Here is a 14,245-nt window from a genome sequence, read left to right as displayed (position 1 = left end):
AGGAAGAAAGGAAGGAAGGAAGGAAGGAAAGTTGGTAAGGGATCACGGTCCATTGGTGGCTTGCCGAAAGGGTGCCAATACAATAACGGGCTGGGGGGGGGAGGTGGAAGTCGCTGTGCAAACACGGCTACGCATTTGCATCCTGACATCTGAGGCAAGCGCAGTACGCAACGTTTTTACAGCGTTCTCACGAATGACCTGATTTGCGGCTTGCCCTTCCTTCACCCTTCCCGAAAGGCAGAAACCAAGAGTTGAGGAAACCAATGACATCATTCTCTCAATGAATTTTATTCTTCCTTCATGCCACCCGGAGGCTAGAAAACGATACAAATACCTCATTCAGGGGGAGGGAAAAAAAAGAGATGATGTTTTCCAATGGTGTGAACCATCCAACACTCATGATAGGGTATCAATTAAACCAGGGGTGGAAAACCATGGCCCCTTTATGACTTGTGGACTTCAACTCCCAGAATTCCTGAGGGAACTATGGCCCCCTTTATGACTTGTGGACTTCAACTCCCAGAATTCCTGAGCTGGCTGGCTTAGGAATTCTGGGAGTTGAAGTCCACAAGTCATAAAGGGGGCCATAGTTCCCTCAGGAATTCTGGGAGTTGAAGTCCACAAGTCATAAAGGGGGCCATAGTTTCCTCAGGAATTCTGGGAGTTGAAGTCCACAAGTCATAAAGGGGGCCATGGTTCCCCACCTCAGATATAGACCGACGTCTTACTCAAGCTAGCTGACTTGTGAGCTTCAGATCTAAGCAGGTCTAGGTTAACATGGTCAAGAGCGAGGAGTTTTGGGTATTGTAGTTCAGCTAGAGGTGGTATGGCTTGGAGTGGACTACTCATACACGTTTCGAGGTCCATTGTCAGAGGCTCAAACAGGTGGGCCTCTTGCTGAGCCTACCCAGCCTCTTTACCTTCATAAAAATGACTTTTTAAAAAAAGAAATTGGAAGAATTCAGGAGCCTACCCGGCTAAGCATTACAAGGAAATTAAAAAAAAAATAAAATCTAATGTTAACCATGGATTCATGCTGACTACACACACTGTGAAGGGAATATTCTGCCGGTGGAAAACTTGCTGCTTTTTCCCACCCATCCCAGAAGGCTGCCTTGTCTCCAGCACTTGATCAAAGCTTCATCCGAAAGGCAGAAGGACATCCTGGTTTTTTCTCCGGAAGAGACACCAAGGTGGTTTTGCTCCCGTACTTCAGCAGAAGAGACCTCCAAACTTTTGGGACAAGTGAAAGGCAGAGAGAGAGAGAGGACTTAGTACGTCTTCTTGTATCAGTGGAGGAGAGACAAGCAGAAGAATCTCATCTTGGATTAACGCAAGAGGAAAAATTGGATTATAGTCTCAGGGCACCCTCATTCTCTGGGCAAATTCTGCATTATCATGGCCCTTTGCCCTCATGAGCGTGGCAGCTGATCAGCAGGAAAAGAAAAAAAAAAGAGGACCGAAAATCCAGGAATTACAGTCAGCGTTAGTGACATTTGAAGAAAAACAAAAAGAATTTTGAACCATCCCTCCGCTCGCTTCTCTTGAAGGGTTGGGTCTTCCAAGCTGCCAGGCCGGGCTGCTCCACCAGAGGAAGAGAAGGGAGGCCTAACCCCTATACACCTTAGGATTTGGATTTGGCAATGGCCAAGCCGATCAGGCCCGCCAGACTCGCTGCTCCCAACGCCATGCCGCCAACGATCGCCATGCCAACCAAGCCATCTGTGGAGAGAACAAGAAGGGAGGGGGGGTGTCATCCTTGAGGGTCAGTTAAAGATGGACACGCCGAAGGGACTTTGGACGGCTGCGCCAAAGGGAGAGGGGCGCGCGCGGGACAAACCTGTTACCATGGCAACCAACTCATCTCCCACCCACTCACCCCCCACCTCTTCAAAGGAGTAGTAGCCGCCACGCCTGCCTTCCTGAGGTCAACCAAGATCCCTTGGCCATCAATCCTAGCCTGGGTCCTTCCAGAGACACACAATTACTGAGCAATCTTCAAACATTAACTGCTGTGGAGTGTACAGTAGTGGCCAAAATTGTGGAAATCTTTTGGGAAAAGTGTATTTTGGAGGTTTGATGGCTAACAACACCATTTTTTTTTTTTTTTGGAATTTCAAGATAATCCTATTCCACTGCTGGAATGGCCTGCGAATAGCCTAGACCTTAACCCAAATTGAAAATCTATGGAGCCGACGAAAGAAACTTGTTAGTCAGAAACAATCCAGCAATAAAACCCAGTTAATAAAAGCAATCCTTCAACCTTGGTTTCACATTATAACAGCTGCAGAACTAAAAGACTTGGTTCACTCCATGGGAAGACGTTGTAAGACGTTGTAATGCTAAAGGTTACCAACTATGTGTTAACTGACATGGTGATCATTTTTGTATATCTCATTTATTTCTATGGTGATCATTTTTGTAGATCTTGTTTTTTTTTTCTACGTGTTTCACTTTTCTTCTTTATAATGTAACTGCTATTCTAATAGCAAATCCTTCATAAAAGTTATTGCGTTACATTCTTGATTAAATTATCTTTCCACTGATATATAATTTTATGGTACTACTCCCCCCAAAAAGTGGTGTTATTAGGTAGTTTTAGACAATACACTTTTCCCCAAAAGGTTTCCACAATTTTGGCCACTACTGTATGTATGTATTTATGCATGCATGTATAAGTAGTTCTTGACCTATGACCACAGTTAAGCCCAAATTTCGGTTGCTAAGTGAAACAATTAAGTTTTGCTCGTTTTACAGCATAACAGAGTTGAAAGGGACCTCGGAGGTCTTCTAGTCCAACCCCCTGCTCAAACAGGAGGCCCTATCCCATTTCAGACCAATGGCTTTCCACAGTCTTCTTCAAAACTTCCAGTGTTGGGAGTACTAGTTCTGGTGGCAAGCCGTTCCATTGTTCTCACTGTCACTCTCCTTATTTCTAGGTCGCGTCTCTCCATTTTTTACGACCTTTCTTGCCACGGTTGTTAAGCAAATCCCGGCAGCCGTTAACTTAGTAACACGGTTGTTAAGGGAATCCGGCTTTCCCACTTTCACTTTGCATGTCAGGTGGTCACAAAAGCTGATCACCGGATCCTGGAGCACTGCAACCGGCATAAATGCATGCCGATTGCCAAGCGTCTGAATTTTGATCATCTCGTAACTGCAACCGTCGTTAAGTGTGAAAAACAGTCATGGGTCACTTTTTTTTTTTTTTAATGCTGCCGTAATTTCGAACGGTCACTAAAAGAAGGGCTGTAAGTCAAGGACTACCTATATTTATGTATGTGTGTATATATGTGTATATACCGTTTCCCTGAAAATAAGCCCCATCCCGAAAATAAGCCCTAGGCCCATGATGTCGAACCTATGGCACGTGTGCCATAGGTGGCACGTGGAGCCATATATGTGGGCACGCGAGTATTGCCCTAGTTCAGCTCCACTAAGCATGCGCATGCTGGCCAGCTGATTTTCAGGCCTTCCGGGCCCACCAGAAGTCAGGAAACGAGCTGTTTCTGGCCTCCAGAGAGCCTCCGGGAGGTGGGGAAGGCCGTTTTTTGCCCTCCCCAGGTTCCTAGAAACCCTCTGGAGCCTGGGGAGGGCGAAAAAACAGTCCTACTGGGCTTACCGTGCCAAAAGCGGGGGGAGGGGGGGTGTCACATGCGCATGTGCGGAGGGCATTGAATTATGGGTGCGCCCCCCCGCGCTCCCTCTGCTTTTGGCACGCGATGGCAAAAAGGTTAGCGGGCGTGCCAGCCATCGCTCCAGCCCAGCTGCACCGCGCATGCACCTCCTGCCGGCAAGCTAGTCTTAGTGTATTTGCCGCGCACGCCTGGGCGGGCAGGGAGCATGTGCAGAGGGGGGGTGCAGGAGGCTTTCCAGGCTGAAAATGGGGCAATGGAGGAGCCTTGCGCAGCGCCCTGTTTTGGCTTCCAGATTGGTGCAGGAGGCTTTCCAGGCACAAAATGGGGCACGGGGTTTGGCCTGGAACGCCTCCTGCACCAATCTGGAAGCCAAAATGGGGCACGGGGGTGCTTGCATTGCATTTTGGGGATTTGGGCACACGCGCGTGCATTCGCACACATGCACACGCTTTGGGCACTCGGCACCAAAAAGGTTAACCATCACTGCCCTAGGCTGTTTTATACATGTGTGCCTAATATTAGTCCTATCCCCAAAATAAGCCCTACTTAAGAGCCTGTGCAGCCAGCTGGCTGCCCATTTTGTTGTTGAGGTGCCGCGGCCACGAGGCAAAGTGAGTGAATGAATCTGCCCCACACCGGCTTACTTCAGGGCCCCCGCAGCCCAGGCCATCCACGCCCCGACACCTGTCTCGCGGTGGCAGCACCAGCAGCTATGTGCAGCAGGAACCCACGTGGCTGCCGGTCCACTTCTGCTTTGTTCGCGGTGACAACGGAGCAGGAGGCCGAGTGGTGTGTGGGTGCCACGGCCGCGAGGTGAGGCAAGTGTCGGGGTGTGGACTGCCTGGCTGTGGGAGCCCTGAGGTAAGTCAGTGCAGGGCATGTGGGGCAACTCCACCGCTGCCTCGCCTCGTGGCCACAGCACCGGTGCATCACTCTGCCTAATGTTCTGTTGCGGCCACGAGCAAGCAGAAGTGGGCCTCCCGTACATGGGGGGAAAAAATAAGACACCCCTGAAAATTAGCCCTAGTGCTTATTTTGAGGCCCAAAGGAAAATAAGACCCGGTCTTATTTTCAGGGAAACACAAGTATGTATGTATGTTTTAGAGGTGGGTTTCAGCAGGTTCTGACCAGTTCTGGAGAACCGGTAGCAGAAATTTTGAGTAGTTCGGAGAACCGGTAGTAAAAATTCTGACTGGCCCCGCCCCCATCTATTCTCTGCCTCCCGAGTCCCAGCTGATCAGGAGGAAATGGGGATTTAGCAGTATTCTTCCCCTGCCACGCCCACCAAGCCACGCCATGTCCACCAAGCCACACCCACAGAACCGGTAGTAAAAAATTTTGAAACCCACCACTGGTATGTTTGTATGCATGTATGTATGTATGTATGTATGTATGTATGTATGTATGTATGTATATTTAAATAAAACCAGTTTGCTAAGAGTGTACCACCTCCCACTTTCATAGTTCTCTAGATAGAAATAACACTCTTTAATCATCCAGGTTTGTTGCATTTGTTAAAAGCCAAGATTTCACGTGTCTGGGCACTTCTGCTTCATGGTTAGGGTTAGATTAGTGCATGTTTTGGTCTCGCAACTGTGAAGCTGTGTTTAGCTCAATTCTTTACAAACCAGGATAACCCAGAGGTTTAAAAGAATAACAACAGATTGGGGAAAATCCCATTAGCTGTTGTTCTTTGGACTGGGATCCAGTACAATCGATGTGAGCTAAAAAGGACCGGCCTTCTCTACCCCACCTCTGCCCCCTAACCAGAGGTGGGTTTCACATATTTTTACCACAGGTTCGCCTCACGCTCGCCTTCCATACATGCGCTCGTCCACCCGTGATCTCTGCTACAAACCAGCTGAATACCACCACTGCCCCTAACCTTTCTGCATGGCTCTCTTGATCAGTTTTTCCATCTCCAAAGCTTGCGTGTTGCTTGGCTCAGTCTTCAACAGGCCCCGGATGTACTTCAGGGCCTTTTCGTATTCCTGTCACGGAGAAAGAATGAACAGCAGTCATAATTTGGATACCAGGTGAAGTCACGCCGACCCATCGTAGGAAAGAACGACAGAAGCAGATGGATCTTCTCAACTTCTAACAACTATAGGCGATGGGCACAGGTAGTTCCTCGACTTACGACCGCCATGGAGCCCAACATCTCGGTTGCTAAATGAGGCCTTTGTGAAGTGAGCTTTGCCCCATTTTACGACCTTTCTTGCCACAGTTATTAAGTGAAAGTGGCTTCCCCGTTGATTTTGCTTGTCAGGAGGTTACAAAAGGTGAACACGTGACCCCGAGACATGGCAACCATCATAAATACAAGTCTGTGGCACAAAGCGTCTGAATTTTGTTTGTGTGGATGTGGGATGCCACAACGGTCGTACGTATGAAAATTAGTCCTGTTGCTTTTTTCCGGGCCGTTCAAACCGTCACTAAATGAACGGTTGTTAAGTCGAGGACGATCTATACAAAGTTTTGGGACTGGAAGCTTGTGAATTCTTAGTTATGGTCAGGAAAGGAAAATAGTTCAGGAACTATTCAAATAAATTTTTCTGTTGTTATCTCACATATGTTCTTCTCTTCCTCACTAGTATCAATCTCTTCCCACTTATTGCTATAACCATGTGCTTGTATCTTTCAATTTATATTGTTTTTACTTGTTTCCTAGTACGATTTGATAGCTTATTAGTAACCTTGACTATCACTAAGTGTTGTAACTTTTTATTCTTGATGAATGTATTTTATTCTCCTTATGTACACTGAGAGCATATACACCAAAGACAAATTCCTTGTGTGTCCAATCACACTTGGCCAATAAAGAATTCTATTCTTTTCTGTTCTGTTCTGTTCTGTTCTGTTCTGTTCTGTTCTGTTCTGCTATTCTATTCTATTCTATTCTATTCTATTCTATTCTATTCTATTCTATTCTATTCTATTCTATTCTATTCTATTCTATTCTATTCTATTGTCTCTAGATGACTTACCAGAAAACAGATAAAACACAAATAAAACATATAAATTAAAATTAAAAACATGGCAGCTGAACTTTATAAAACATCTGTCAAGAAAGCCAAGGGACAGGTTCTATTACACCTCTGGGGCTACAGATCTGAGGAAAAAAACCATATTTTTAGGGTTTTGAGAAAAGACAGCAGGGTCAGCATTAACCTAACCTCAGGAGGAAAGTCCCAAATATGTTTTTTTTTCTCCAAAAGATAACCGGACTTTCCTCGTTTTTCCCTGAAGACGTTTCGCTTCTCTTCTCTTCACGTTTCGCTTCTCTCCACTTCTGACAGAACTGAAGAAGCTTCTTGGATGGGAAGTGAAACGTCTTCAATGAAAAAAAAATCCAGTTGTCTTTTGAAAAAGCACCTTTGGGGCAACTGTGACCTGGATGACTGAGAATCTCAGGAGGAATGATGTTCCATAGAGCAGGTGCCATGGCAGAAAAGGCCATTTTCCTGAGCCCTGCCGGCCAACATTCCTTAACTGTTAGCCTTACGAGGAAGATCATACAGGGAGAACATGAGAAGATGAATTAATTCTATTTTACAGGTAGTCCTGGACTTACAGCAGTCCGTTTAGAGACCGTTCAAAGCTACGACAACACTGAAAAAAAGAGACTTAAGACCATTTGTCATACTTACGACCGTTCGTAGCCTCCCCGCCATCACGTGATCAGAATTCAAATTGAAATTCAACTGACTCATATTTATGACGGTCTCCCAGACTCATGTGATCGCCTTTTGCGACCTTCTGACAAGCAAAATCAATGGGGAAGCCAGTTCCACTTAACAACCGTGGGACTAATTTAACATCTGCAGTGATTCACTTAATAACTGTGGCAAGAAAAGTCTTAAAATGGGGCAAAACTCACTTAACCAATGTTTCGCTTAACCCACAGAAATTTTGGGCTCCGTTGTGGTTGTACGTCGAGGACTTCCTATCCATGTTCCTTATATTCATTTATTTTAATACAGATAGTCTTCCACTATCAGCCATTTGTTTAACATCTGTTCTAAGTTACAAAGGTGCTGAAAAAAATGATTTAGATATATATATATCGGGAACAACTAGCACATATGTGCGAGGGGAACCTTTATCTTTATATATGCACACTTCGCAGGACTATCGTAATGTCCACCTGGACATGAAATCAAAATTCAGGAGCCTGACATGTACCGTACTTTTCGGACTATAAGACACACCTGACTATAAGACGCACCTAATTTTAGAAGAGGAAAACAACAAAAAAGGTTTTTGGCCTCCGCGCACCCCATTTTCAGCCCCTTTTTTGGCCCTTTTCCAGTCTTTTTTCGGCCTGTTTTCAGGGCTTTTTCGGCCCGTATTTGAGGCTTTTTTTGGCTCGTTTTCGAGGCTTTTTTCAGCCTGTTTTTGGGGCTTCTTTCAGCCCATTTTTGAGGGGGGGGGTTGGCCCATTTTTAAGGCCTTTTTCAGCCCATTTTTGAGGCTTCTTTCAGCCCATTTTTGAGGGGGGGTTTTCGGTCCATTTTCAAGGCTTTTTTCAGCCCGTTTTGCTGCAGCAATATTCGGTCTATAAGACACACAGACATTTTCACCCCCTTTTGGGAGACAAAAAAGTGTGTCTTATAGTCCTAAAAATACTGCATTTACAACAATTGCTTCATCCCAAGGTCACGTGTAGTTTGTAAAATGGGGCAAAACGCACTTAACAAACGTCTCACTTAGCCACAGAAAACGCGTGGCCGTTAAGTCAAGGACTACCTGTACTGTTCACCTTAATAGAAACTTGCGCATCTGAAAGTACAATTCTTCTGTCTCCTTAGCAGCCCGGGAAACAAGGGTGGATTCCTTCTGAGTCTTTCTCCACCCATTATATGGCCTTCTCTTATCTGACCGTTTCCTAGGCAGCATTTCTTTGCCCCGTCGTTCAAGGCCATTCTCACCTACCATTACAGGTAGAGACAATAGGGCAGAGGCGGTCCCCGTAAGGAGACAGGTATGGGGATTAAAAGGACAAAACTCTAATGGCTATGGACACATTCCAAGGAAGTTGTCCATTATTATAGACAGAAAACCCAAAGGTGGTTATTAAACACAACAGTATTATCCATGTTCAGGGACCAGATACCTACAAAATTAAATAAGTTAGTTTAGTTTAGTTTAGTTTATTTGATTTGTATACCGCCCTACTCCCGAAGGACTCAGGGCAGTGAACAGCCACAAGATAAAAACACATAAATACAAAATTTAAAAGCAGAATAAAACCGAATTAAACAATTTGGCCGAAAACAGATTTAAAAACACCCCAATAAATTAAAAACAAATTAAAATTTGTGTTTTAAAAGGGAAAAAAAAATTAGGCCAGGCCAGCCTGATGGAATAAAAAGGTTTTAAGAGCGCGGCGGAAGGTGCGTAGATCCGGGATTCTCCGTATCTCCGGGGGGAGCTCATTCCAGATAGTAGGTGCCCCCACAGAGAAGGCTCTACCCCCGGGGGGCCCCCAGTCGACATTGTTTGGCCGACGGCACCTGGAGGAGCCCCTCTCTATGAAAGCGTACCAGCCAGTGGGAGGCTACTGGTGGCAGTAGGCAGTCTCGTAGATAACCAGGGTAACCAGGATAAGGGTAATCCTTAGCTTACGACCACAATTGAGCCCAAATTTTCCAACAGCAAGACAGTTGTTAGGTCAGTTTTGCCCCATTTTACGGTCTTTCTTACCACACAGCTGTTCAGTGAATCACTGCAGTCCTTAAGTTAGCAACACGGTTGTTCAGTGCATCTGGCTTCCCCCATTGACGCTGCTTGTCAGAAGGTCGCAAGAGGGGATCACATGACCTCGGGAAACTGCAACCGTCACAAATACATGCCAGTTGCCAAGCATCCAAATTTTGGTCACGTGACTATGGGGCATGCTGCCAACAGTCGTCACTGTGAAAAACGATCGTAAGTCACTTTTTCCAGTGCCATTGTGACTTTGAAGGGTAGCAAAACAGAATAACAGAGTTGGAAGGGATCTTGGAGGTCTTCTAGTCCGACCCCCTGCTCGGGCAGAAAGACCTATACCCGTGATGGCGAACCGGTGGCACGCATAGCCATATCAATGGGCACGTGAGCTCAGCTCCAGTGGGACCGGAAGTTGTTAAACAGGCCGTTTTCGGCCTCCGGAGGACCTCCAGGGGAGCAGGGAAGACTATTTTTGCCCTCCCCAGACTCCTAGAGAGGCCCTGGAGGCTGAGGACAGCAAAAAAACAGCCTTCCAGTCCCACTGGAAGTTGTTAAACAGGCTGTTTTCAGTCTCTGGAGGACCTCGGAGGGGGGGGAGGCTGTTTATACCCTCTCCAGACTCTTAGAGAGGCCCTGGAGCCAGGTGAGAAAGAAAAACAAGCCTACCGGGCCATAACGTGCCAGGAGCAGGAAGAGCGGGGGGGTCGTGTGCATGCGCGGGGGCAGGGCGCATAGAATTATGGGCATGGGCACACACCCGTGCGACACCCCCCCGCCCCTCCTTCCTGGCACGCAATGGCAAAAAGGTTAGTCATCACTGACTTATGGCATGCGCAGAGCCCTCCTGGTTTTTGGTCTTCGCGGGCACCGTAGCACCAGAAAACAGCCGGAAAACGGCCGGAAAAACAGCCTGAAAACGGCTTGAAAACCAGCCCAGAAAACAGCCAAAAAACAGGCATGCGTGCGCCAGCCAGCTGGTCTTTGGGTTTTCAGTGCTCCGGTACATGCATATGTACACGCGTTCCAGTTTGGGCATTTGGTCCCAAAAAGATTTGCCATCACTGATCTATACCAATTCAAACGGCTGTCCAAATCTCTTCTTAAAAACCTCCAGCGTTGGAGCATTCACAACTTCTGGAGGCAAGTCGTTCCACTGATTCATTGTTCTAACTGTCCAGAAAATTTCTCGTAATGAATGGTTGTGTGAGGGCTTACAACCATTGCTATTGTGGGAACAAACAAGATGACATTGGTCCAATGTGCCACTGCTGGAACACAATCCTGGACTACCCTCTTTGAGCGAGGGTGCCTTTCCTGCCGCCTTGAAAGAGGCGGTAGTGAGGCCCCTCCTCAAGAAGCCTTCCCTGGACCCGGCTGAATTAGCCAACTATTGTCCGGTCTCCAACCTTCGTTTTGCGGCGAAGGTTGTTGAGAGCGTGGTGGCACGACAGCTTCCCCGACACCTGGATGAAGCTATCTATCTAGACCCGTGCCAGTCGGCTTCAGGCAGGGGCACAGCACAGAAACGGCATTGGTCGCGTTGGTGGATGATCTCTGGAGGGCTCGGGACAGGGGTTGTTCCTCTGTCCTAGTCCTATTAGATCTCTCAGCGGCTTTTGATACCATCGACCATGGTATCATGCTGCGGCGGTTGAGGGGGTTAGGAATAGGGGGCACTGTTCTGCGGTGGTTCTCCTCCTTCCTCTCCGACCGCTCGCAATTTGTGTTGGCAGGGGGACAGAGGTCGACCTCAAGGCATCTCGCATGGGGAGTGCCGCAAGGGTCGGTCCTCTCGCCCCTCCTGTTCAACATTTATGTGAAGCCGCTGGGTGAGATCATCCGTGGTTTCGGGGTGAAGTGTCACCTGTACGCTGACGACTCAGCTGTACATCTCCACCCCAGACCACCCCAACGATGCCCTTGATGTGATGTCTCGCTGCCTGGAGGCCGTGCAGGTCTGGATGGGGAGGAACAGGCTCAGACTCAACCCTTCCAAGACCGAGTGGTTGTGGCTTTCGGCGTCCCGATATAGTCAGCAGGTGCCATCGCTGACTATTGGGGGTGAATCTTTGCCCCCCACAGAGAGGGCTCGCAATCTGGGTGTCCTCCTGGACGCACGGCTGTCTTTAGAAGAACATATGACGGCCGTGGCCAGGGGGCCCTTTTATCAGGTTCGCCTGATTCGCCAGTTGCAGCCCTTTCTGGATCGGGACGCCCTGCGCACAGTCACTCACGCCCTTGTTACCTCCCGGTTGGACTATTGCAATGCTCTCTACATGGGGCTCCCCTTGAAGAGCACTCGGAGGCTCCAACTGGTCCAGAATGCGGCCGCGCGGGTGGTTATGGGTGCAACCCGTTGCGCCCACGTGACACCCCTCCTGCGCGAGCTGCACTGGCTCCCAGTGGTCTTCCGGGTGCGATTCAAGGTGTTGGTCATCACCTTTAAAGCGCTCCATGGCATAGGACCCGGGTACCTTCGAGACCGTCTTCTGCCACCAATAGCCTCCCACAGGCCAGTTCGCTCCCACAGAGAGGGTCGTCTCAGGGTGCCATCGGCCAAGTCATGTCGGCTGGCGACACCCAGGGGGAGGGCCTTCTCTGTGGGAGCCCCAGCCCTGTGGAATGAACTGCCCCCGGAAATTTGTAAGATTTCTGACCTCCGGGTATTTCGCTGCGCACTCAAGACCCTATTGTTCCGCCAGGCTGGGTTAACAACATAATTTTTAATTGGATGTTTTAAATTTTTGGGGTTTTTAAATCAGCCAAATTTATTTAATACTTTTAAATTATTTTAAATTGATGTTTATTCTGTTTTTAAATAGGCTGTACACCGCCCTGAGTCCTTCGGGAGAAGGGCGGTATAGAAATAAAATTATTATTATTATTACCCAGAACTTGGGCCTAGAGAGACTTCAAGGAAGGCAGGCATGGGATACCTCTACAGACACCCTTCTCAACATGAGCTTTATAACACTTAATCTCTCCCCTGGTGTAGCCGACAAAGTGAGAAGAGCCCTTCGCTTAGAGGGTAATACGTTTACCTAATATATGCAAGTCCTAGAGGAGATCAACCCTGACTGCTCTTTAGAAGGTCAGATCCTGAAGATGAAACTCAAATACTTTGGCCACCTAATGAGAAGGATTCATTGGAGAAGAGCCTAATGCTGGGAACGATTGAGGGCAAAAGAAGAACAGGATGGCAGAGAATGAGGTGGCTGGATGGAGTCACTGAAGCAGTCAGCGTGAGCTTAAATGGACTCCAGAGGATGGTAGAGGACAGGAAGGCCTGGAGGAATGTTATCCATGGGGTCATGGTGGGTCGGACATGACTTTGCAACTAACAACAACAACAAAATATATGCAAGTAGCCTGGGTTCGAATCCCAGAAGGGTATAGCTAGCTCAGGGGTCAGCAACCCGCTGCTCTGGAGCCGCATGTGGCTCTTTCCTCCCTCTGCTGCAGCTCTGTCGCTCAAAATATGCGTCACAATCGCCAATGTGCGACACCGCCGGCATGCGATTTTTTGTAGCCCAACCATGGATAAATCCAAGGAAAGAAAAGTTTCAGAAGAAAACAGAACGTTTAATTCAACTACATACATTAGTTTTGTGACTGCTCAGGAAATAGTCGGGCATGGGAAGGGTTTTGTGGCTCCCCATGTTTTCTTTTCTGTGGGAAACGGGTCCAAATGGCTCTTTGAGTGTTTAAGATTGCCAACCCCTGGGCTAGCTGATGAGATCTAAATAGTTTGAAAAAGACCCATCTGATCATCAGGGCGAACCGGTTCCCTCCCAGCTGATTGCTGGAGATACCGGTTTCCCTTTCTTTCTTTGTCGGTAAACGTAAATTCAACACAAAAATGGTTTGTCGCGAAAGCGACTGCCTGCGAAGGCTCCTGGATTGGGGCTGAAAGGCGAAAGCAGAAGCAGTTTGCGTCGTCCCATCATTGGGCAGACCAGGTTGCCCTGATAGACTGGTCCCACTGGAAAAAAACACTTCTCAACATGAGGTTCTCCAGATGTTAACAGCTGCGGAACGTTGGGAGCAATAACTCCAATATATGAGGGAGAGATTATGCTTCTCCATTCTTCTTTTCTGCTTTAGACAACAAACCAGTGGTGGGATTCTACCGGTTCGGACCGGTTCAGGGGAACTGGTATCTCTGGCAATCAGCTGAGAGTGAACCGGTTCGCCCTGACGATCAGATGGGCCCACCCACCCACCTGTGCTATTTTCCTACCTTTATCTCCTCAGCTGATTCGCGCGGCAGAGCCGATTGCCATGCGAATCAGCTGTTACTCCTCCGAAGAAACCTGGAAGTGAAGATTTCTTCAAACTGTACACGCGTGCAAAGCGCACGATCACCAAACCGGTTGTTAAACCGGGAGGATTTCACCACTGCAACAAACACGTTGAAGTCTGGCATCCAGATGTTTTTGAGAGGATCATCGCGTACTCACTGGAGGGAGGTTCAACAGAGAGACAACAACTTCCAGACCATCCCATAATGTTTTTGAACTGGACAGGGTTCAATTCAATTCACCTCACCCCTGCAATCTTGACAGCTTATCTCTTGCGCCACACAGAAGCTTCAAAACAAGCCTGAACTTCCTTCCATCAACCATCCCCTTCCATTCCTGCTCTCTTAAGGCCTCATCGCGTATCCTACCGCTGGCTCAAGTGGGATTTCCTCTTGAGCAAACATGATTAGGAATGCACTGTATGCCCAGCTGTGCTTTGCACAGATTCCTCCCTCCCTCCCTTGGACCCGAAATTGCTTCTTATCTGCACTGCTGCCTTGACAACACGCCCGAGGATCGAAGAGTTATGATCACGGCACTGTGGCAGTCCATAAAAAGCCCAGATAAGAGGATCGGCCAAGACAGATAAGGATG

General features: G+C 47.8%; 1 protein-coding gene across 1 annotated transcript in view; it reads right to left on the bottom strand.

The window, feature by feature from the left end:
- Positions 1-269: 269 nt before the first annotated feature.
- Positions 270-14,245, bottom strand: part of FIS1 (fission, mitochondrial 1) — a 37,040-nt gene continuing 23,064 nt past the window's right edge. The window contains exons 4-5 of the mRNA XM_070954458.1: positions 5,524-5,629; positions 270-1,722 (exon numbers count right to left, since the gene is read on the bottom strand). Coding sequence (XP_070810559.1) covers positions 1,625-1,722; positions 5,524-5,629 — 204 coding nt within the window. The 3' untranslated portion in view covers positions 270-1,624. The remainder of the gene's footprint in view (positions 1,723-5,523; positions 5,630-14,245) is intronic.

Source organism: Pituophis catenifer, unplaced genomic scaffold (assembly GCF_029215685.1).
Source record: "Pituophis catenifer annectens isolate HBS135680 unplaced genomic scaffold, rPitCat1.0.hap2 SCAF_15, whole genome shotgun sequence".
Classification (NCBI taxonomy): Eukaryota; Metazoa; Chordata; class Lepidosauria; order Squamata; family Colubridae; genus Pituophis; species Pituophis catenifer.
The sequence above is the reverse complement of the archived record's forward strand: the minus strand, read 5'-3'. Positions and strand labels throughout refer to the sequence as shown.